The 25,288-nt window shown below is 36.8% G+C and overlaps 1 protein-coding gene across 3 annotated transcripts in view; it reads left to right on the forward strand.

The window, feature by feature from the left end:
• The window catches only part of MATCAP2 (microtubule associated tyrosine carboxypeptidase 2), a 55,160-nt gene that overhangs the window by 10,572 nt on the left and 19,300 nt on the right, over positions 1-25,288 (forward strand). For 2 of the 3 annotated variants that reach the window (XM_076006310.1, XM_076006309.1), the window contains exons 1-2: positions 3,386-3,715; positions 11,760-12,457. In XM_076006310.1, the coding sequence (XP_075862425.1) occupies positions 3,691-3,715; positions 11,760-12,457 (723 nt within the window). In that variant the 5' untranslated portion in view covers positions 3,386-3,690. Of the gene's footprint in view, positions 1-3,385; positions 3,716-11,759; positions 12,458-25,288 lie in introns of those variants that run through there. The other variant, XM_076006311.1, reaches the window with a different exon arrangement.

Here is a 25,288-nt window from a genome sequence, read left to right on the forward strand (position 1 = left end):
AGAAAATATTGCTAAGGTGAACATAAAAATAATCATAAAAGTAAAGAATGAAATTATGTTCTAGGTAGGCTAACTACAGGGACATTAAATTTGTTTATTTTTTGAATTCTTAAATTCAATGAAATGTGGAAGAGTTTAATGAAATGTTCAATACTTTTAATGTATATCATTTTCTAACTTTTATATGCATGTGCATATATATGTGTACTATATACACATATATGTATGTATATATACAAAGGCTCTCCAGAAAGTATCCAGCCATGTAATATGTTTTTGATCTAATGGCTGGATACTTTCTGGACAGCCCTTATATCCAATATAATGTATCTACTATACATGCACATACATATAAAACTTTCCCACTAGTCAATAAGTTCTTTGAACATAGGTATCATATTTTGTAAAGTACTCTGAAAACACCAAGCCTAATGTCTTGTATATAAATAAATACCCATTGAATGAGAAAAATAATACACATTTTAGTTACTTCAAAATATAATGAAAATGAACAATATGATTAAGCATGCTTTAGTAAAGCCATTCAAAGTAAACTCACATATTCAGACGTTGAATATATGACATGGTAACATCTTTCAGGAGACTTTCCTTTTTTTTCAGAAATAGTTCTTAAACTGCAGTGACTTTTAAAAACTAGAAATTTGCAGGGGTAATAGATGCATTTATAGTGAATTTTGGGAAAAGAGGTTTCAGAATTTTAGGTATATAAGGAATCTAACAGCATGATTCATTTACAGCCTTTTTCTTTAGAAAATACGTTGCAAGAATAACTGCTCTTAAAAATGCAAAGGAAGGCCAGAGCAGTGGCTCATGCCTGTAATCCTAGCACTCTGGGAGGCCGAGGCAGGTGGATCATTTGAGCTCAGGAGCTCGAGACCAGCCTGAGCAAGAGCAGGACCTCGTCTCTACAAAAAATAGAAATTAGCTGGACAATTAAAAATATATGTACATATAAAAAATTAGCTGGGCATAGTGGCACATGCCTGTAGTCCCAGCTACTCAGGAGGCTGAGGCAGGAGGATCTCTTAAGCCCAGGAGTTTGAGGTTGCTGTGAACTAGGCTGACCCCACAGCACTGTAGCCCAGGCAACAGAGTGAGACTCTATCTAAATAAATAAATAAATAAATATAAAAAGTTAAAAGAATTAAAAAGTAAAAAATTATTAATTTAAAAAGAAAAATCAATGCAAAGGAAGGCAGAGGGTGGTGGCTCACACCTGTAATCCATAATACTATGGGAGGCTAAAGCAAGAGGATTGCTTGATCTTAGGAGTTCAAGACCAGCCTGAGTAAGAGTGAGAGCTTGTCTCTACTAAAAATATAAAAATTAGCCTGATGTCATGGTGAGCACCTGTAGTCCCAGCTAACTGGGAGTCTGAGGGAGGAGGTTCACTTGAGCCCAGGAATTTAGGTTGTAATGGGTTATGATGACACCACTGCACTCTGGCTGGGGCAATAGAGCAAGACTCTGTCTCAAAAAAAAAAAAAAAAAAAAAAAGCAAAGGATTTATTGCTCATTATTATAGCAAGTGTTTTAATCCAAAGTAGATTTGTTTTTCATCTACAGGTCCATTCAATATAATTCTATTTAATTTGCATTATTTATTATCTATGTATCCATTAATTCACAAATATTTATTGAGTGCCTACTATGTGCCAGGCACTGTTCCTGATGCTGGGCACATTGCAGTGAGCAAACAAAAATCACTACACTTGTAAAAATTTTATTCTAGAGGGAGACAAACAATAATCAAGATAAATCAGTAAAATATATAATAAATTATATAATGTTGACTGCTAAGAAAAAAATAAAGCAGAGAAGGGGGATAGGAAATATGAGAAAAAAAGTTGAATTTTAAATGGAGTGGCCAGGAGAAGCCTCATAAAGAGATGGCATTTGGGTTAAGTCCTGAAGGAAGTGAGGGAGCTAGTCCTGTGGGTATCTGGGGGAAGAGCATTCCAGGCAGGAAGAATCCCATGTTGCAAATGCCTTGAGGTAAAGACTGCCTGACATAGTTGAGGAATATCAAGGAGGCCAATGTATATGGGTGTGGGGTTGGAGGGGGGATTAGTGAAAGATGAGATCAAAGAGATGACTGAAGGCTGGGTCATAGAGGACTTCACAAGTAAAGAAGCCCTTGAGGGGTTTTAAGCTGAGGAATGACATGATCTGACTTTAAAGGATCACTCTGGCCATAGAGTTTTGACAGTTGAGTGAAACAGGGTAGGGTGGGAATAGGGACATCATCTAGGAGGCTCTAGTTATAATCCAGGCAAGAGATGGTGGTGACTTGAACCAGAGTGGTAGCAAGTGACTAGATTCTGGTTGTATTTTGAAGATAGTATTCACAGGATTTTCTGACAGAATAGGAAGTGAGGTTATCCACTATTTGTGATACTTAAATTTCCATTTGTCTCTCCTAAGTAATGAAAAAGGACAGTTTCTCACAAATTCTCTGTCATTCTCAAGAGTATGATGCTGCTGACATTCAACTTTATTTTTGTTCCCCAGTTTGAAACACACCCCAATTGTTTCTGTGTCCTAGCCCAACCTTGAGGAAGGGTGTAGAGAAAATGTGGCTGTCTGAAGATTGACAGTTGCCAGAACTATTTCATGAGACTGTAAGCTCTGGGAGGCTTATTTCATTTCCCTTGATATCCTCAAAGCTTGGCTCAGAACCTTGCACACGTTTAACTCTCAAAAAAATGTTTGTTGAATGATATGATCTCTACATTTCCCATGGTAATTTTCAAAGATTAAATTTTCACATTTGCTAAAGTGAAAAGCAATAAACTGAAAAATTACATTCAGTCCCTATCAATTGCACAATCATAAGTTAAACATTTGCATTTTAAGTTTTGGAAGCTGGGAAATCCAAGGGTATGGCACCAGAAAAAAAAAATTGTATTTTAGTATTTAGTATGCTGGGGTACTGTACACTGGTAAATGTATTTGAGCCTTCTGCACCTGCATTCTGGCTTAACCTAAAGTTGTTTTAGCTTTCCTGCACCTTGTAATTTAAGTTAAAGGGCAGAAGAGAATGGCTCTGTAATTTGCAGCTAGGGCTAAATGTCACACTACCCCTATCCTCTTGTGATGCTACCACGTAGTTAAGGCTCCTCGAATGGCACACAAACGTCACTGGGTCAAAAAGCGAGTGTCTAGTTGTCCGGAGATCCCAGCGGGTCACCGGGCACAGCCCACAAGCCCCGAGACGCGCGCGCGCCCGCGCTCTGCACGCCGGGAGTTGTAGTTCCTCCTCCTCCTCTCTCTCCCTGAGAGCCGAGCTTTCGTAGCCCGAGCGCCCCAAGCGGCACGCAGGCTCAGTGATGCGCGGCGCGCTCGGACGGCGGGGAGCGTTTCCTAGCAACCGGGTGGGGGGGAGCGGCTACGTCACGGTGGCAGCTTCTAAGCGCTGCTGGTCACCTTAAGGGCCGCGGGGTGTACCCTCCAGCAGCTGCAGGCTGGTGGAAGCGCTCCTCATAGCTCTCTGTTCTCACGTCTTGGTTCGCCTTTACCCGCCTATCGCGCTCCTGGTGGCAGAGAGCAGCCTCCCGCCGCGACCCCGCCGCCGAGGCCCTGGCCGGAGGCTAGAGGTGGCCGTCCGGGCTCCCGCCCGGCCCTCGCCTCCTGCGCCCGCGGACCCCGCCGCCCGGCCTCGGCGGGACGATGCTGGAGTCCATTCGCGTGACGGGTGAGTGCGGGGAAGGGTTGGCCCGAGGCTGGCGGGGCTGCGGCGGCGGGTGTGGGGCGGGCCGGGTCCCTACAGTCGCACGCCCAGAGCCGTGCGGGGCGCGCAGGAGGCTCTCGGAAAAACGTGCGGAGGGACGAGACTAAACGGTCCCTTTTCCTTTGGTCACTTATATTAGTAAGCACATGCCGTGAGATCTAGTGAAGAAAACTGTAACAGACCGATTACTGGTCCTACAAGTGTGCAATCTTAAATCCTATTTCAGAGCATATTCGGTGTGCAATTAGGCATTATAATTTTCTAGAATGTTCAGAAAAAATCAGCTAAGCAAGAGAACACATCTCCGTATTTCAGTATTTCTGATGTGTATATTTGTGTGTATGCTTTTATTCTTCTACAGTGAGAACGTTTTGAGTTGGTACTATTGACAGGTCACTTTATAGTATGGCTTATACCAAACATGAATGTTTAGACTCCAGATCTGAAAGTTTACTTGCCTTTTTTTTCTTTTTGTTTTTATTTGCCTTTTATTATTTGTAAATCACTATGTATAGTAGCCATTTTAAAATATCTTACCTATCTTGGGAGGCCGAGGCGGGTGGATTGCTCAAGGTCAGGAGTTCAAAACCAGCCTGAGCAAGAGCGAGACCCCGTCTCTACTATAAATAGAAAGAAATTAATTGGCCAACTGATATATATATAAAAAAAAAAATTAGCCGGGCCTGGTGGCGCATGCCTGTAGTCCCAGCTACCCGGGAGGCTGAGGCAGAAGGATCACTCGAGCCCAGGAGTTTGAGGTTGCTGTGAGCTAGGCTGACGCCACGGCACTCACTCTAGCCTGGGCAACAAAGCGAGACTCTGTCTCAAAAAAAAAAAAAAAAAAAATCTTACCTAATATTAGAATAATTTCCAAGGCCATCTTCCCGGCATTTGATTCTGTGTGAAATATAAACAAACTGGATTTAAGGACTGAAGCAATTATGTGTTTCTTAAATCACTTCCTATATAATGCTTTTGACTTATTAGTCATAATTTAATATAATCTAAATATGACATCCTGGTTAAACTGCTGATTGGAGTAGTAAAATGAAATAAGACATGTATGTGCTACATATGCTGTTTAAAATGGAATCAGATCAGAAAAGATTTCTTTGTTTTCTCACATAGCCTTTTACAGAAGAGTTTATTATACTAAAGCCATTACAAATGTTGATTCTAAAATGTAGATTACTTTATATTAATATTAAATTTACTTTGGAAATCCAAATTTAATGATACAAAACATTTCCCCATTTACATTTTTTCATGACTTGTTTCTATAGGAGCTAAATGTAATATTAATATAATAGTGATAGTCAACCAAAGGCAGCACTGTTCTCAGCACTTATATTAACTTTTAAAATCTTTACACCAATACTATGAGGTATGCAGTAATATTATCCCATTTTACAGATGAGGAAACTACAGCACAATGAAGTTATGTAACTTGGTCAGGGTCATAACTACTACAGCCAAGATTCAAACCAAACAAGCTCCATTCCAAAGTCCATGTTCTCAACCACTAGGAAAATCAGCACACTGTTACAATGACTTACCCTGATTTGAGCTACAAAACCCCAAATCAGTCTCATTTAGTATCAGTGTTCCATTATCTGATAGATTGCTGAAAGTGTTGATTTTAAGTTTTTATCACAAGCAAATGTGTAAATAATTTTTGCCTGGGACAATTGTCTTTACTAGAATAAAAATTTGTTTTCAAAATAGAAAAGAAGACATCTAGCTGGTTCACTGAGTAACAAAATGCTGTCAGAAGCTATATCATACAAAATTATTTTCATTTATGATTTCCTACTAGCTTTATATTGCATGTGATATAAGAAGTGATTAATGATGAGTCATCTGGAAATGAAGTACCTGTATAATAAAGATAAATGTTTAAAAATACTGGAGACAAAAGTCTTCTTAAGGCCAGTGTTAGCTGTATAGGATGTCTGCACCTAGGCACTCACCTCCTATTTGTCCTATAGCAGTAGGCACTTGCCATTAAAACTTGTCTTCAACTTCACTAATTGTTTCTTTTTCTTTTGCCTTCCTGGGATGATTTTTTTCCTCAACCTTCAGGCAACCAAATCCTTTACCCTTTCTCTCCTCTCAAATATTCTCTTCCTTTGGCTACCTTTCTGGCCACCCTTTCATGAGCAGAACAATGAGTGAGCAAAAACAAACACGGATATATGCTGTAATTTTTTATAATTTCATTGTTGGGGAAGGCTGTCGTACAACAAATGGAAAACTGCAACTATGACAAGTACTTTGAAGAAAAGGTATAGGGTACTATGAGATTCTAAAATGAAGAGATCAAAGAAGGCTTCCTGACCAAGTGCCATTTGAAATAAAGGATGAGTAGGTATTAATCTAACAGAGGGAATAGAAGAGCTCTGCAGACATAGGGAGCAGTGTGTGAAGAGGTGGTATGTCTGGAGAGAGAATGGTGTGAGGGATTGACAAAGTGAGAAGAGACTAGTGGAAAGATTAAAGGGGAACACTGTGTAAGATGAGGCTGCACAGGCATAGGGATCTGACCATGAGTGACATCATAGACCATGGTTAGGAGCTTTGTCTTCATCCCAGGTGGAAAGCCATGGAAAGGTTTGTTTCTGGCACGTTCACTGTCATTTTTGGTGGTGTATAATGCTCTTACCACACTCTTACCACAACCATCATCATCAAGGGTATCTAGAATACCATGCATATTTCTAACTCTAAGAACAAAACACACACACACCAGTTTCTGACTCTCAAACAACTATCTTACTAATACAGTTAGTTACACTGAAGTGCTCCTTAACTGGGACTGAAATTTTTTAAGAATCCTGGAGTACAGTCAAGTTTATGAGTTCCTGAATGACATTAGCAGTGCCTTTCATCTCTTATTCCTCCAGTTACTAAACTACGTTGGTTGCTGTTGAATTTTGAGATATTATAATTAATAGATTATCTGTTATGCAGACAAATTGGGCAATAAATGTGGTTTTAAAGGAACTGATATTTTACATATCATTTACAAAGTTAAGATTTAATGTACATAAAGTACACAAGTCTTAAACATGCAGCCCATGACTTTGTGCATACATAACCATTGCCCAGAACAAGATATGGAACATTTCTAGCACCTAATAGGCTCCTTGTTACCTCCTCCTAGGTTATGACCCCTACCTCAAAGGTAACCACTTCTCTGACTACTATTATACCATAAATTAGTTTTGCTGTTTCTGAACTACATATAGATGGAATTATACAGTATATATTCTTTTGATCTGACTTCATTTGCTCAACATTGTCTGAGATTCATCCATATTATTGCTTGCAACCTGTTTGTTTTTGTTCATTGCAGTGTAGTATTTTGTAGTATGAATGTATTACAATTTATTCATCCTTTCTACTATTGACAGATATTTTATGATTTTTTCCCTGCTTATTTGAGTTTTAAGTGATGAAATACTTGATAAAATTAAAGCATTTATGTTATTTGGGGACTATTTTGTTTTGCTCTTTCTTCTGTTTGTAATCAAGTAACCTACTTTGTGGTGTAAAATTATCCTATGTTCTCAGGTTTTGTAAGTATTAGCAAACCATATGAAATTACCATTTTATAGGTTAAAATTGGTTGAATAGTATTTTTCCACAAGGCTTTGTTTCTGGCGATCTTCCATTCAGCCAGGGACCTTGTAATTACTGTGAAACCTCACCTATTCACAGTTGTGAAACACTAAGTTTAAGGAGCAGTGTCTCCCTTCTCCTCCATTCTTTTAGATGAGGAATGGGAGCTACCGATGGGTCAGTGATTAGGCTAATATTACAGAGAGGTTATTGAAAGAGCTGGGAATGGAAGCCAGGAATTCTGGTATCCTTTTCTGTTGTTCTAGATACATTTTAAACTTTTGCTGTGTTGGTAATTTCAGTATCTTCACCTACTTTTGAATATACTGAGTATCAATTTTAATGTAATAATAGTACTTACCTTTTTTCTTCATTATGGGTAATTAGGTTGGGGTAAGTAAATGACTTTCTTTGATCAACAAATTATTTTCTTTGATTCCATTTTTAATAGTGAAACAGATTGCTGATGGCTAAAGTATTACGTTACATATATAGTGATTATGTTTAATGTGAGTAAGCATGATTTCTAAATACCTTATTACTTTTGGGGAGGGAAACATGAGTTGTACTTCTTCCAAAGAAGTCTATTTATGTTTTAAAAAAGTTTTAATTTTTCAAGAAAAGGGAGTCAGGAAATAGGATGTTCTTTAATAAATCGTGTAGATAACTGGAAATCTTAGCCTCTTATTATGTGCTTATGCATGTTCAAAATTTTTTTTCACAAAGTAAACAATAGTATTTAAAATTACAAAAACGGGCCAGGCACGATGCCTCACACCTGTAATCCTAGCACTCTGGGAGGCCGAGGTGGGCGGATTGCTCGAGGTCAGGAGTTCGAAACCAGCCTGACCAAGGGTGAGACCCCTGTCTCTACCATAAATAGAAAGAAATTAATTGGCCAACTGATATATATAGAAAAAATTAGTCGGGCATAGTGGCTCATGCCTGTAGTCCCAGCTACTCAGGAGGCTGAGGCAGTAGGATCGCTTGAGCCCAGGAGTTTGAGGTTGCTGTGAGATAGGCTGATGCCACGGCACTCACTCTAGCCTGGACAACAAAGTGAGACTCTGTCTCAAAAAAAAAAAATTACAAAAACAATATTTTAGGTTCTGTAATACTTTTTAATGCAACTGAAATATGATTATTTGTGTGACTCTGAGAAAATATTAATATATCCATCTTGTATGAGTTGTGTGAAGGACCATGTGCCCCACTTTTATGAACTTAAGGATGTCAGCATTTGGCAGTATTGGCATTTGTAAGATAAATACACCATTGCCTTTCCCAAACTTTACTCTGCAGCAGATGGTGCTTCAAAAGAACTGATGCTCAGCCTCTCAGGAGATAATTAGCAAGTGAACTGAAATGCTGTAATTCCTGGGGGGAGAAGGGTTCTGTCAAACACACACTGTTACCTCTCTGGCACTCTCCATTCCTCCTTGAGTGTTTTGGCAGGTGGTTTAGGACTTTTTTTTTTTTTTTTTTAGTATCTTGAATGTATAGGTTGAGATGGGCCAAAATTATGATTTTGTAGGTCACTGATACTTTGTGACAAAACAGAAGAACTCTATGAGCTCAATTCTTTGGTCAGAAAGCTACTGAATCTTCAGAACCAAAGAGCATTTTTACATTGAATATTTGTTTTTAAAAAAATCAGCACAGCATATATATAATGAACCATCCAAATAGGAATTCTTCAGAGTAGTTTAATTCATTGATTTTCTTTTCTTTTCTTTTTTTTTTTTTTTTTTTTTTGAGACAGGGTCTTACTCTTGCCCAGGCTAGAGTGCAGTGGCCTCTTCATAGCTTACTGTACCTTCAAACTCCTGGGCTCAAGGATCCTCCTGCCTTAAACTCCCACGTAGCTGGAGATTTATTGATTTTAATGTGATGTAACTCTTTCCATTTTTATTGTGAAGATCGGATGAGAAAAGAACTTGATTACCTCTCTTTACCTTTCTGTCTATGCCTAGTACTCACCCTACTTCTCTAGGCTCATGATACCTTTATTCTTATCTCTTTCCCTTTTAGTGTCCATTTCATCCTTCCTTTCATTATTACCTTGTCTCTTAAATTTGTGTGATATCCTTTTAGGGAAACTGACATTGTGCTTGTGCATTTGGACTACAGCCTGGTGTTCCTTAGCCTATTTGCCTTGTGTGCCAGTTTTGACTATCAGTTGGCAAAACTTAAGTCTGAAACCTCTGAGAAACTGTGACCTACCAGCCTGTGATGAAAGTTTTCTTTGTTCTTTTTGGCTTGTTGAGTCTTTAACATTTATTAATGTACAAAAAATGGCTTCTTCATACAATCTACCTTTAACATGATCCTGTGCAAATCTAAACTACTACATGCAGTAGACATTTAGCATCTGCAAGTTTATACTTTTGTGTTATCTTCTAGATACCAGAATTCAGATTTCATATGCTGGCCTAGAAAATGTAAGTTAAAGGACTTTTGAGTACCTTACAAATATGGATTATTTATTGTGTACTTTCGATCTAGTACTGTTTCTTTATCCTAAACCCTATGACTTCTGGGATTTTGAAAACTAACATTTAGAACAGGATTTTTCTGCCTTGACAGTATTGACATTTTGGGATGAATATTTGTTGTAGGAGACTGTCCTATGCATTGAAGGATATTTAGCATCATCCTTACCCTTTACCCACTAGATACCAATAGCCCTTCTTCAGTTATGACAATCAAAATATCTCCAGATATTGTCAAATGTCCCCTGGAGGGTAAAATCACCCTTGGTTGAAAAACCACTGGTTCAGGGTCTTTCCTGTTATATTTACACTTCTTTAGGAATCTCTTAGAACTAAAGAATCGTTCCAGAACTACAAATACCTTTTTATCCAGATAGATGGAGAATGGTATGTTTAGGGTCATTTATTTAGTCATTTATTTATTTCAAGAACATTTTATTGACAGGACTTGATCTGGAGTCTTGTTCAGATAAGCTGGATTTGAGACTCAAACACTGTTGGTTTAGAATTGTCTGAAACTCTTAAAGCTCTACCTCAGATTTCATCCATTTCTTTTCACATTGCTCTCTTCTTTCTCTGAACTCTAGATTATTGTCTATATCTTTTGTTTATCATATTTGATCATATACTACTTTGTATTATTCAGATATTCATAGGAATTCATTGTCTTCAGGGCCATATTAGAAGCAGGAACAATGTATTTATACAGATGTTGATCAGAGCCATGTACTTAATTAATAGTATTCTGCATATTTGTTGAATGAAAGAATGCAAATTAACACAGTTTTAAAGCAATGCCTGAGCAACAGTATATTCAGTGCTTCTTACCTGTTTAAAGCACACATGAGGTCTAAAAACAAAGCTGTCCTCTGCTTTACTTGCCATTTGATATATTGATATCTGTATAATAGTAATTAAAATTTGTTTTTCTAACTTGCCAGTAAAAAAAAAAACAAACCTTGTTTTTCTTTAATATTAACCTATAGCTTAAAATACTAAGAAAATCAACTAATTATTAATACTGAATAACATTACCAAAACATGCTTGATCATGCACATTTCATCTGTTGAATTTTAAAAAATGGTTTTTGAGGTAAATAGGCTTTGTAGTTCTTTTACTGATGGGTAGGGGACCTTTATATATAGTTTCAAATTTCATGATCATATCAGCTTTGGAAGTGCCTTGGATTTTACGTTGATATTAATGCTATTTAAAAATGTATCATTTCAGGCCAGGCATGGTGGCTCATGCCTGTAATCTTAGCACTCTGGGAGGCTGAGGCGGGAGGATGGCTCAAGGTCAGGAGTTCGAGACCAGCCTGAGCAAGAGCAAGACCCCATGTCTACTAAAAATAAAAAGAAATTATCTGGACAACTAGAAATATATAGAGAAAAAATTAGCCAGGCATGGTGGTGCATGCCTGTAGTTCCAGCTACTTGGGAGGCTGAGGCAGAAGGATTGCTTGAGCCTAGGAGTTGGAGGTTGCTGTGAGCTAGGCTGATGCCATGGCACTCTAGCCTGGGCAACAGAGCCAGACTTTGTCTCAAAAAAAAAAGCATGTATCATTTCAATGAAATCCACATTCTCTAGTAGAGTATTCAAACTATTTATGTATATTATCTCACATCTATATTAGATTTTGATCACCTAAATTGTTTGAAGCTGAGGATTTTTACAGATAATGTAACTTATATATACTCATAGAGAAGTGACAATATCTAGAGTGACCAAAGTTTAGTAATATATCCTTTTAATGTTTAAATTGTATTTTCTAAAGAGTATTGCAAAATTATAAAGTTTAAGGAACCTTCAAAATATTTTTCATATAATAAACAATTTGCTTCATCTGGTATCTTTTTTATTTCTTTTGTTTTGATCTTGTTTATTAATACAGAAAAGCTTCACTGGCCTGAGCAAGAACTTGCTAAGAAGTCTATTCTAAATGCAGAAGATTCATTGATCGCTGACAGCAAAAGAAACATTTCCCATTTACCCCCTGGAATACTAAAGGACATTTTCACAACTGGAACCAGTAGTTACAATGTCCTACTACAGAGCAAGGAGGAGAAAAAGCATCATTCACAAAAAGAGTCTTCCTCCACCCACTCCAAAAGATGTAGAAAACCCAGCAAATCTCCTAGCTCTTCTCATAGCAAAGATTCTCACAGGACGAAAACCCCAGTGCCTGTGACAAGCAGCAGTAGTTGGTACTGCTTGGAGAGGCAGCCTGCTGTTTTTGTCACTAGTTCATTGTCAAGTCCTATAAAGTTTACACATGATATCTCTGTTACAGGGAGCAGCCTAGGACTGCCACCTAAACCCAAAAGCAAGGTCAAGTGGCATCATTTCTCCACACTTCCAAAGCCAAAGCCACAGCCGCAACCTCAGCTGTCTAGAAGCTTTGAAAAAGATGACTTTTCTGGAAAAAAATTTTGTATATTGACTGCTATAAAGCCTACCAACTTGGAGAAAGAAAAACTGAGATTCTTCAAATCTGACTATACCTACAATCCTCAATTTGAATATGCTAATCCTGCTCTCCCAAGTGTGTTAGCCAAGCACAGCAATGCATCTGACCGATTTCTTAAGCAGGTAAAATACCACTTCAATAGTGGTATCTCATTTTTACATAGCTAAAACAATTATGTGTGATCTTATCAGCAAAAAAAAAAAAGACATTTAAAAATATTCCAGTTATTTATATGTTATAGTTAATTTCCCCCAGTACATACGGAATCTGACAAGAAATCTCCAGGTGAGTGGTATCACTTACATGTAAACTAATTTTCATTAATCAAATTTTATAAAGAATCTATTACATAGACTCTTTGTGACAGGAAACAAGTCTGTTTAGGAAAACAGCTTCAGATTCTGGTTCCAGGTTTTCATTTGGGAGTTACAAACTTGTGGCCCATTAGCCAGCCAACAGATATACAAGTGTTGGGTAGCTCACACCATGTTTTCTTCCTTTTTTACCCTTTCTATATTTTTTTATTTTGAATATTAAGGGGATAAAATTTTTTGTTACATAGATAACCTTGTATAATGCTTAAGTCAGAGCTTTTGACATGTCCATCACCAGAATAGTGTTCATTGTACCAAATAGGTAAGTTTTCATCGCACACATCCTCTCCCCCAGCTCTCCTTTGTTTTTGGTCCCAATGTCCTTTAGATCTCTTTGTACCTATGTGTACCCATCTTTTAACTCCCACTTTTTGGCAAGAACATACAGTGTTTGGTTTTCTATTCCTGATATACTTCACTTAAGATAATGGTCTCCAGTTCATCCAAAATGCTGCAAACAAAATTATTTCATTCGCTTTTATGGCTGAGGAATACTCCATGATGTATGTATACCACATTTTCTTTATCTACTCATAAATTCATGGGCACTTAGGTTGGTTCTGCATCTTTGCAATTAAGAATTGTGCTGCAGTAAACATTTGGGATCAAGTGTGTTTTGATAAAATGACAACTTTTCCTTTGGGTAGACACTAGCAGTGGGATTGCTGGATTGACCAGTAGTTCTACATTTATTTCTTTGAGGAGTTTCCATACTCTTTTTCATAGTGGTTGTCCTAATTTGCAGTCCCAATAACAGTGTGTGTCACTATCTCTCTGCATTGACATCAACATCTATTGTTCTTTGGCTTTTTAATAATGGTCATTCTGATAGGGGTAAGGTAGTATCTCATTTTAGTTTTAATTTGCATTTCCCTGATGATTAGTGATGTTGAGCATTTTTTCATATGTTTGTAGGCCATTTCTCCATCTCCTCTTAAAAAACTTCTGTTCATGTCTTTTTCCCCTTTTTTTCTTGCTGATTTATTTGAGTTCTTTATAGATTCTGAATATCAGTCCTTTGTCAGATGTAAAATTTGCAAATATTTTCTCCCATTCTTTAAGTTATCTATACACTCTGTTTTTCCTTTGCTGTGTGGAAGCTTTTTAATTTAATTAAGTCCCATTTATTTATTTTTTGCCATTGCTATAATTGCCTTTAGGGTCTTAGTCATAAATTCTTAGTTCAATGTCTAGAGTAATTTTTCCTATGTTTTCTTCTAGAGTTTTTATGGTTTCATGCCTTACATTTAAGTCTTTTATCCATTCTGAATTAATTTTTATAATCACGTTTTTGTTTTCTAATTTATTTATTTATTTATTTAGACAGGGTCTCACTCTGTTGCCTGGGCTAGAGTGCAATGGTGTTATCATAGCTCACTGCAACCTTAAACTCCAGACCTCAAGCAATCCTCATGCTTCAACCTCCCAGGTAGCTGAGACTACACATGCATGCCACAACACCTAGCTAATTAAAAGAAAATTTTTTTTAGAGATGGGGTCTCACTATGTTGCTCAGGCTGGTCTTGAACTCCTGGGCTCAAGCGATCCCCGCCTTGGCTTCCCAAAGTGCCAGGATTATAGGTGTGAACCACTGTGCCCAACCTTCTATCAATAATTTATTTTTTAATACATTAGATGGAGTATCAATCTCTGGTTCTTCCTATTGTATTACCTTCCCAGCTTGCTTAGGTCTCCTGTAAACAGTTTGGAGACTCAGGCTTGATTCTTGCCCATCGACTTGTTAATAAATACTTCACTAAAATTATTAGTCATCATCAAGTAAATACTAAAGCCTTCATTTAAGGAAGAAAATAATGATATTTTAAAAATTATCTTCAAGGAGGCCAGGTGCGGTAGCTCACGCCTGTAATCCTAGCACTCTGGCAGCCTGAGGCACGGGTGGATTGCTCGAGGTCAGGAGTTCGAAACCAGCCTGAGCAAGAGCGAGACCCCATCTCTACTAAAAATAGAAAGAAATTGATTGGCCAACTAATATATATATATAGAAAAAATTAACTGGGCATGGTGGCGCATGCCTGTAGTCCCAGCTACTCGGGAGGCTGAGGCAGTAGGATTGCTTGAGCTCAGGAGTTTGAGGTTGCTGTGAGCCAGGCTGACGCCACGGCACTCACTCTAGCCTGGGCAACAAAGCAAGACTCTGGCTCAAAAAATAAATAAATAAATAAATAAAAATAAAATTATCTTCAAGGTTAGAAAATTGCGATGTGAATGATATGAATAATACTTTCTAAATTGTTCAAATTAGACCCTTCACACATAGTTTTATGTTTTACAGGGCTATAAGAAATTTCAAAACTTCACTTAAGTATTTAAGGAGAAATTGGCTAATGTTTACTTGCAGGGCATAGTTTTGAGATCATAAGGGCAGACTACATTTGGCTAAATTAACTTTGTACAGATTTTTATAATGCTTTAGCCTCAAATTGGCTTTGTGAAAATCTGTTTGTAGGATAGGTAAAACTACATAGTTTCTTTTGCCTGTGGTGTATACCCTAGTTTAGCATTTTTCCTGATAATACAATATTGTTATTTTTTCTTGTAGCTAAAATACTTTTTGCTGTTTATTATAAATAACACGGAATTTGACCAGTCTTTGGAAGCCATTATGTAAAATTTAATTATCTAAAGCTATTATGTAAAGATTGAAATAATTTTAATCGTGATTTTTATTCTCCTTTGTTAGAAGAGATCTTTTCTACTGCATATATATATATACATATATATATATTTTTTTTACTGCTTCTATATTTTTTAATGGGCATTCTCTTTTTTAAAAACATGCTGAGATTGTGCTAAAGATTGTGACTCAAATGAATAAATTACTTATATAAAGTGGCGCCCTTTTGGATGGGAGAAGGCAGTTTTAACATAGTGATTACATATTTATGCTGCACTACTTCCCACATGTGTAAAATGGAGTAAAGAAAATACCTACTTTAAAAAAAGTTATTTTGATTATTAAATGAGACTTAATGCATATATCATAGTATCATAGTAAGCATAGTGCTTGGCACATAATAAACACTAATAAAAAGATTAGCTATTATTTTTTATTCCTATTTGGCAGTTATTCTTGTGATTGTGTGTGTGTGAGTGTGTGGAAATTGCAATGTATTGAACAGGGCTTCCACAAATGTAAAATTTATGATAATTACAAAAATTTTATTTTCATTTTTCCCCCTTAGTGCTGAAAGAGATTTGCTGAGATTTATTTATCAATATTCTTTAATTTGGAGATCTATCCTAGTCTTGCCTGTTAGGAAAGAGATTTCTCACCATTAAGTTATAATGAATTCTCTCTCATTTCTCTGGAAGACAATTTGGGAGCCTCAGCAGCCCCACAGATTGAGAATTGTCACCACTTAGCCTGTGGCTTTACAATTTTTATTTAGACCCAATTCCAGCTTCAGAAGATTAAACTTACACTTGGATTGCTTAAGACTTCTAAATAGCACCAGCAATCCTAGTTGTCTTGTACCTGAAATGCCACTATCTGGGAGAATGCTGTCAATAAATGCCAAGTCTACTGTTTAAACCACTTTAATCAAATATAGAAAATTCACAGGATAAGGCCTCTGGAAAAAATATGCTTAAATTCCTCTTCAGCATCTGAGTGAATTATGACATGACATCATATATCCTTCTCCTCCCCAGATAAAATAACAGCTTCAAGACTGGACTCTAGGACTCAGAAATGTGCTGCCAAAAGAGGCCAGGGTGGCCAAGTAGCCTCATGGTTTTCCACCCATGAGGCCTTACAAACCCCAGCTGATAGTCTTTAAAGTTTCATGATCTCCTAAGGCAGGCAGTCTTATTGTTGGAGGATGACTGTGGTCCTCTTCAGTGCACAGATTGGCAGAATGACATTAAACTTTTCATGTGCAAACAAGTCTACCACAGTGGAACCAAGGCAACGCTCAGGCTCTCGATGAATATCAAGGAGTTCCAGGACTTAGGGTTTTTGGTTTGTTTGTTTGTTTGTTTCCAATCTAAGCGATCAGTCCCTAGGAGGCACTCAGGCCATTGAGGTGGTGCAGTATATCGAGCATTGGCTACAGGACTGGAATATAGCTCTAGGTGGAGTCTCCTGAGCCCTGCCTAGCTGCATTCTGGGAGCCATGGTGGCCTCTGCTCCCCCACTTTTGGGTATATTAAAAGTGAGTACCTACTTGGACCAACTTCATTATGTTAGGAAATAAATTCTTATTTTCATTAAGACTAAGTTATAATTTTACTAGCATTGAAACAGTATCTTATCTTTGTAGACCTCAAGTTGCCAAAACAGTAAGGGGAGGAAAAAACAAGCTTTCTTTAAATTCTACCTCTCCCTAGATTACATGATTTTCTGTTTAGCAAGTCACAGACCTTTCACAGGTACCTTGAAGTTATAAGGTTTTTTAAGAGATTGTTTTGAGTTTAGAATGTTCCATAGTAGTGTTGAGTATTAGATTAGAGAAATGGGGTCATTTCTTAACCTATTAGCAAGAAAGCTTTTCTTACAGATCAGAGATGGAAACACCCCAATCAGATTGTATGTACTTGGAAGAAGGTATGACCTTGATGACTCATTGAAACACTTTGTTGATTTGCCTTTGAAAACTCAACTAACATGTACATTCTCAAGTTTTCACCTTAACAGAGTCTTTTCTACACAGCAGCTTGAATATCTGCTTTTTTCATTGTAGGTGGTGAAAGAGTAGTCTGCAGTACTAAGCTGTTTATAAATGTCTTATCCTGGGAGCAGTTACCCTCTCATTTTCCCACTCACTCTTTTATTCATTAAGCCCTGACAACACAGAAATTTGGAAGTGGAGAACTAAGAGTGGAGTTGGGGGAGAAGAGAGTGGAATGGGCTGCAGGTGACAACTTCTTTCTTTGCCTGGCTGTGTCATTCACTGAAGACAGATTCTGTGTCTGAGATTTATTTATTTCCTAGGTTCTGCATATGTAGAGTATAATTTTTTAAAATACTTTGGTTTGTTTCTTTTTATTATAATCTGGTCCTAGTTTGCAGTTCATGTTATAGAGAACTAGATTATTGGCAAAAGCAGTTTTGCTGCCTTCTGTCTCTTCCCTGCTCTCCACACTGCTGTCAGTGTCTTTCTAAGGTACAAATTTGATCATGTCTCACTTCCCCTTCCTGAAAAACTACAGCACTACTCAAAATTTAGGATAAAGTCCAAAATCGTGAGCATGGCCTGCAAGGCCTTACACCAAAGTCAACTCTGTACTCAGCTCTATCATAGCATTTATCCACTGTTACCATCCTTAAGTTTCTTGTTTGGCTTTACTACTAGACTGGCCTCCTTGATAGAAGTGTACTTTACGTATTTCCACTATCCCCAGAGTCGAGTACAGTTTGTAGCACTCAATAAATAAGTTACCCAGTGCCTGTCCATTCTAGGAACTCTGCAGTCTTGCCTGAACCACACTGTATTTTACTTTCTTTGATTTCTATGTGCTTTTGACAATAGCAAAAGCTATTGTCAAAAGCACGTTCCCTTTTGCCTGGAATGCCCTCTTAGTTCTTCTAATACTTCCACTTCTGTTTGCTTTTTTTCTATGATCTCATAATACTTTATTTATGATTCCACTAAAGTCTTACTACAGTATCTGTTTAGATGTCATTTCTGCCAGTCTAGTGGTAGGACACGGATTTAGATTCTAAAATATAAAAAAGAATAAAAGTAACAGTCAGTAGCACATAGAAGGTGACCATAAAGAGGAACGAATGAATGAATGGCTAGACAAATGAATGACTCCTTTTGCTGGTATGCTAGAAATTTAGTAAAGCACTTTACAAGCAACAGATCCAAATTTGTTGCCCAGGGGTCAAGTTCAGCTTACATATATATGATTTGTTTGGTCAGCACAGTTTTTTTTAAAACATTGGAATGTAAAGGTGCTCTTCTGTTGGCTCTCCAAGATGTCTTATAACCAATAGCTTTACACAGTGGGTACTGCTTACAGCTGAAGAAATTTGAGTGTATGACCACTGCTCCATTGTCCCATTTGTTTTCGTTTTGGGCTATAGTACCTTGAATAGAGACCTAATAATCTGATTGAGTAATCTGATTTTTATATATTTAATTTGCTACCAGCAATAGCCAACATTGAAAAACTCATTCATTATTTGGAATTTTGCTTTTAATTCTGAGAATCTCAAAGTACTAGGATGTGTATATGTGTGTGTATGTATATTTATGTATATCCCATGATTATCTGAAGTAACCATTTTAAAACTGTTTTGAGGAACAAAGAAAAGGAAGCCAAATACGATGTAAAACACAGAATATTATATTCATCTTTAAGATTTATCACACATAGTATCATAATAAAGACTTGGAAGAGTCTTTTGTTTAACTTTAGTTAATTCAGTATTTTCTAAACTCGTTCAGCCATGGAGCCTTTAAAAAGTGATTATCTCATTGACCACTTTTCCTCAAGAAACAGTTTGGAACACTGGCTTAAAGAAAAGGACTATCTGATCTCACAGGAATTATTATTTGATGGGGGGGAGTTCTAGATTTTAGAATTTTCTGAAAAAGATTAGAATGAAGGGAAGGTTGGGATTGTATATTATAATTAGGCAGGAAAAACATTACCTTGCATAAAAAATTGGAGAGCAAACAAATTACCTTAAATCCTGAAATTAAAACCCAGCAGTCTTCCAATAAAACTTAAGTACTATATATACAATCACATGGGAAATAGATTACAAAGCACATTCACAACCCCCCTCTCATTTTGTCCTTACAGCAACCCTGCGAGGTAAGTAGGGCAAAGATTTTCATCTCCATTTTGCCAGTGAAGAAACTAAAACTAAGACAGGTAAAATGATAAACCTAAGATCACACAGTCAGTGAATGGTGAGGCTCTAACATAAAACTTGGTCTTCTGACTTCTAGTCTTTCCACAGCATTACCTTACCTCATATCATATTAATGTCCCTGTTGTATTTAGTTTTTTATTGAGTAAAAACTGCAGTTGAAAAAAGAGCTAGTTTTTAGCACAAAACTGTTGAAATGCCTCGTGATTGATGGTCAGAGTTCCAAATTGGTAAGCAGTAAACAAAATCAACAAGTAAACCGAAAGCATATTATTTAGCAGAATATTGAGATTTTTCAGAAAGTTTGTTATATCAACCAAGACAGTACTGTAAGTTTTCTTTTTTATTTATTTATTTATTTATTTTTTTATTTTTTTTTTTTTTGGAACCAAGTTTTCTGCTAACTGTAAGTTTTCTATTGAGAAATTTTTCATTTTCTAGATTAGTGGTTGAATGTTATATTATGCCATTTGATTACTCTCCCTTTTTATTTTTTTCTTTATTTTTTTTTTTAGGCTGCAAATTCATGTTCTAAACTCTCTTTTTTTTTTTTTTTTTTTGTGAGACTGAGTCTCGCTTTGTTGCCCAGGCTAGAGTGCCGTGGCGTCAGCCTAGCTCACAGCAACCTCAAACTCCTGGGCTCAAGCAATCCTCCTGCCTCAGCCTCCCAAGTGGCTGGGATTACAGGCATTCGCCACCATGCCCGGCTAATTTTTTTTGTATATATATTAGTTGGCCAATTAATTTCTTTCTATTTATAGTAGAGATGGGGTCTCGCTCTTGCTCAGGCTGGTTTCGAACTCCTGACCTCGAGCAATCCGCCCACCTCGGCCTCCCAGAGAGCTAGGATTACAGGCGTGAGCCACCGCACCCGGCCTAAACTCTCTCTTTTTAAATAACAGTTTTATTAAGATACAATTCACTTACCGTACAGTTCACCTATTTAAAGTATACAATTCTGTGGTTGTTAATGTATTTAGAATTATGCAGCCATCACCACTAATTCCAAAACATTTTTTTCACTCCCAAAAGAAACACTATCAGTCAATCCCAAATTCTCACCAACCTCCCAGCTGTAGATAACCACCAGACTACTTCCTGACTTTCTGGATTTGCCTATTCTGGACATTTAATATAAATGGAATCATGCAATATGTGGTCCTTGTGGTCCTTTGTTACTGGCTTCTTTCACTTACAATGTTTTCAAGGTTCATCCATGTTATAGTCTAGCATGTATCAGTACTTTTTATACAATATTCCATGTATAGATATACTACATTCTGCTTTTTCATTAGTTGATAGACATTTGGGTTGTTTCTACTTTTTGACTATTATGAATAATTCTGTATGAACATTTGTATATGCATTTTTGTGTAGACATATGTTTTCAGTTATCTTGGCTACACACCTAGTAGTTGAATTGCTGGTACCTTTGGTAACTCTAGGTTGGTTTAACCTTTTCAGGAACTGCTAGACTATTTTCCAAAGTGACCACACCATTTTTCTTTCCCACTAGTAGTGTGTGAGGGTTCCAGTTTCTCATAAACTTTTATTTTGGGTTTTTTCCCCCTATAACCATCCTAGAGAGAGTGAAGTGGTATATCATTGTGGTTTTGACTTGCAATTCCCTGATGGCTAATGATGGCCATTTGTATATCTTCTTTGGAGAACTATCTGTTCATATCCTTTGCCCATTTTTTAATTAGGTTATTCATGTTTTTATTGAGTTACAGGAGTTCTTTACATGTTTTAGATAGAAATCCCTTATCAGATATGAAATTTTCAAACATTTTCTCCAATTCTTTGGATTGTCTTTTCATTTTCTTGATGGTGCCCTTTGAAACACAAACATTTTTTTTTTTTTTTTTTTGAGACAGAGTCTCACTTTGTTGCCTAGGCTAGAATGAGTGCCGTGGCGTCAGCCTAGCTCACAGCAACCTCAAACTCCTGGGCTCAAGCAATCCTCCTGCCTCAGCCTCCCAAGTAGCTGGGACTACAGGCATGTGCCACTATGCCCGGCTAATTTTTTCTATATATGTATTAGTTGGCCAATTAATTTCTTTCTATTTATAGTAGAGACGGGGTCTCGCTCTTGCTCAGGCTGGTTTCGAACTCCTGACCTTGAGCAATCCGCCCACCTCGGCCTCCCAGAGTGCTAGGATTACAGGCGTGAGCCACCGCGCCCGGCCGAAACACAAACATTTTTAATTTTTATGAAATCCAGCTTCTGTTTTTACTGTTTGTGATTTTTGTGTCATTTTTGGTATAATATCTAAGAATCTATTGCCTAAACCAAGGTGATGAAGACTTACGCCTATGCTATCTTCTAAGAGTTGTATTGTTTTAGCTCTTGCTAAAACATTTTGAGTAAATTTTTGTATATAATATGAGGTAGGGGGTTTAACTTCATTCTTTTGTATATGAATATCCAATTGTCTCAGCACTATTTGTTGAAAAGAATTTGATTACATACTGTTCTTCTTTTAATAGAGGAAAATAAAAGTGCTTCAAGATCATGAGGTGACAGTGCTGTTACATTATGAATAGTGTTCTGTTTTGTATAGCATTATAAGTGACATCCAGATCAGGAAAGAGATAGGACCATTTACTTCATGTAGAACAATTGCTCATTTTGCATTTATTTCCTCTTTGCTCTTTGCTCTAGATTCCCGCTCTCTAAAAATCAATTTGTTTTGATGCCTATAAGATATATAAAGCTTTATTTAAAATATTATCCTTGGCCAGGTGTGGTAGCACATGCCTGTAATCCCAGCACCTTGGGAGGCCAAGGCGAGAGGCTCTCTTGAGCTCAGGAGTATGAGGTTGCAGTGAGCTATGATGACACCACTGCGCGCTAAACTGGGCAACAGGGTGAGACCCTGTTGCCAAATAAATAAAATAAAATATTATCTTCTTATTCTACTAAGAGGGACAGATTCAGAAATGAGTGATTTATGAGCAGAGATAATACTGATTAATTATTTAGCAAAAAAATGAGTTTTTGGCTTAATATTTTTAAAAAGGTAAAAATGTATTTGGTTGCCTGTTTCAACTCATTTTCAACAAGAAGCATTACCTCTTATGGAGCTTAGTTAGATTCTATTATACCATTTTCTAACATGGTGATAGAGGAGTTGGCCAGGTACTAAGATGGACATAAAGGAAAGGTCCAAAGTCAGATTCATGCAGAGTAGGGAACCAAGTCCTGGAAAATAGGGATAGGTGTGTGTGTATTAAGATGTTTTGGTTCTAGAAGTTTTAAAACTGATTTATGAAAATTTACTTGTAAAATTACTTTGCTTACATTTATATTTGCTACTCTTAGAGTTGGAAACAAGCAGAGAATATATTTGATATCTATAGATGATAAAACTGGGCTACATTTTGACACAGATTAGGAAAGTGGCTGCCTGCTCCATGAGTTGACCTTGAGAATGCAATGCATATCAATTCTTTTCATGCTAGCAATCTGTTCTGCCTAAAAATCTGTTATAGAAAATACCAGTTGAATTTTTAAATTTTTAAAAAACTTTTATGTGTTTCTCTGTGAAACGCAGATATTTCAGAAAAGGAATATCAATGACTACCTGACAAGTGGGGTGAGGTAATTAGATAATGAGAAAGGACAGGAGATTTCAAAGTAGAAGGCACTTTAAACATTTATTTTTTTTAGTTATAAAAGTAATGTGTTTCAGCAGGATATTAGGGGGTTAACAAGAAAAATAAAAAAATGTAATATATGTTCAGTATAAAAACTTAGAAAAGCATGGAGAATAAGAATTTCGTAATTCTACCACTCATAGATAACCACTATTGTCCTTTTAGTGTATTTTCCTTTTCCCATGCCCGACGTTTGTAATCGTGCCTAATTTTCATAATGACAGTTAGTGTACTTTTGCTTGCTTATCATGAACATTTTCTCATGTAATTAAAAACTTTCAACATTTCTTTTTTGTTAGTATCAATTTCAGTGACTGTATATATTTTATTTAATGGGTGTATAATCAATTAACTTGAGTTTTTAGGTTGTTCTGCACTGGGCTTTTTAATTTCAAAGAAACAGTTTTATTAATCATCCACTCTAGGGAGCTCTTTGCCTAGAGTCTGTTGGGACAAAGCTAGTTAGTGAGCTGTGCAGTAGAGATTGTTTCTTTTTAATTTTTCAATTTTATTTATTTATTTTGAGATAGAGTCTCTCTCTGTCACCTGGACTAGAGTGCCATGGTGTTAGCCTAGCTCACAGCAACCTCAAACTCCTGGGCTCAAGCACTCCTTCTGCCTCAGTCTCCCTAATAGCTGGGACTACAGGCATGCACCACCATGCCCGGCTAATTTTTCCTGTATATATTTTTAGTCGGCCAATTAATTTCTTTCTATTTTTAGTAGAGATGGGGTATTGCTCTTGCTCAGGCTGGTCTCAAACTCCTGACATCAAGCAATCCTCTTGCCTCAGCCTCCCAGAGTGCTAGGATTACAGGCATGAGCCACCATACCCGGCCAATTGTTTCTTATTCAAAACAAGTTATAGACATCCTGATGTGTCTCAGAGTGGTTCTCTTCTCCTTAACTTACATAGAACATAATGGGATTTAAAAAATATAAAATAGTTTTATTCATTTACAGACAATAAAATTCACATATTTTAGGTGTACCTTGCAGTCACTCTCCTTCCCTGAACCCTGTTCCCAGGCAACCACTGATCTGAAGTGGCCATTTGATCAGTTTACTCAGACTTTTTATAAGTAAGGAAACTTTTCTTTAATTTTGAAAATTGCTCTGTAATATTTAGTTATTTTAACTTATTCTTATAATAGTCTTAATATTAGTCATCTGCATTCCATATGTCACAACTTCCTTCTCATTTTTGACCTTTTCCTTTTTTTCTAAGAGAAATTTTGAAGATTGTCATTGGTTTCATTAACTTGTGAAATGAAGCCTGTACTTTATAAAATTTTATTGGGTGTTCTGTAGAATAAATTAGGTTGAACCATATAAAATTGTTCATATTTAATCATTTTGACTTACAAATATGGCAGTTTGATCTGGTTTTAACCTGATATTCCTTCAGAGGTATGTTCTTCATTTGAGTTTTCAGGGTAAGGTTCCCTATTTCCTTGGAGTGTCACATTTCTTCAAGGGCTCATATACCATTTTTCTTTTTCCATTACTCATCTGTGATTAGGAACCACCTTATCCAGGGCTTAAGTTGGCCTGAAAACAGGTATAAGAAATTATTTGGACTCTTCAGATTAAGATTCATGTGAGAGTTGATTTGTTGAGCCTCTTGCCCCAGGTTCCAGAGTCGAGGGACCGTCTAAGCTTTCATTTTAATATTTAAATATTCTCAGAATGCAATGCATCACATCTCTTCTACCTTCTCATCCACCCTGTTTCTCCACTTTATTTTCTTTGTAATTATATACTATATTGGGGGATGTAGTTTTCTGATTAACATAAATGATGATATACAGAGAAGAGAGGGGTTTGGCATGAAATTTATTGCCTCTAAAAGTATTGTTCATGAGGAGGTATATGAAAGCCTAATTCATAAAAAGAAAAAAAAAAAGAAAGCCTAATTCTTCAAGTGGTATAGACCTTGATACTCTGAACTCCAAGGATAGTGGATGAACTCCCTTTTTTCTCCCCCTTTTAAAAAAATAACTTTTTTCTTCTTGTTATAGCACTATTATAATGCATATTGTAAAGAATTTTGTAAAGAATATCTGAAA

Source organism: Microcebus murinus, chromosome 9 (genome assembly GCF_040939455.1).
Source record: "Microcebus murinus isolate Inina chromosome 9, M.murinus_Inina_mat1.0, whole genome shotgun sequence".
Classification (NCBI taxonomy): Eukaryota; Metazoa; Chordata; class Mammalia; order Primates; family Cheirogaleidae; genus Microcebus; species Microcebus murinus.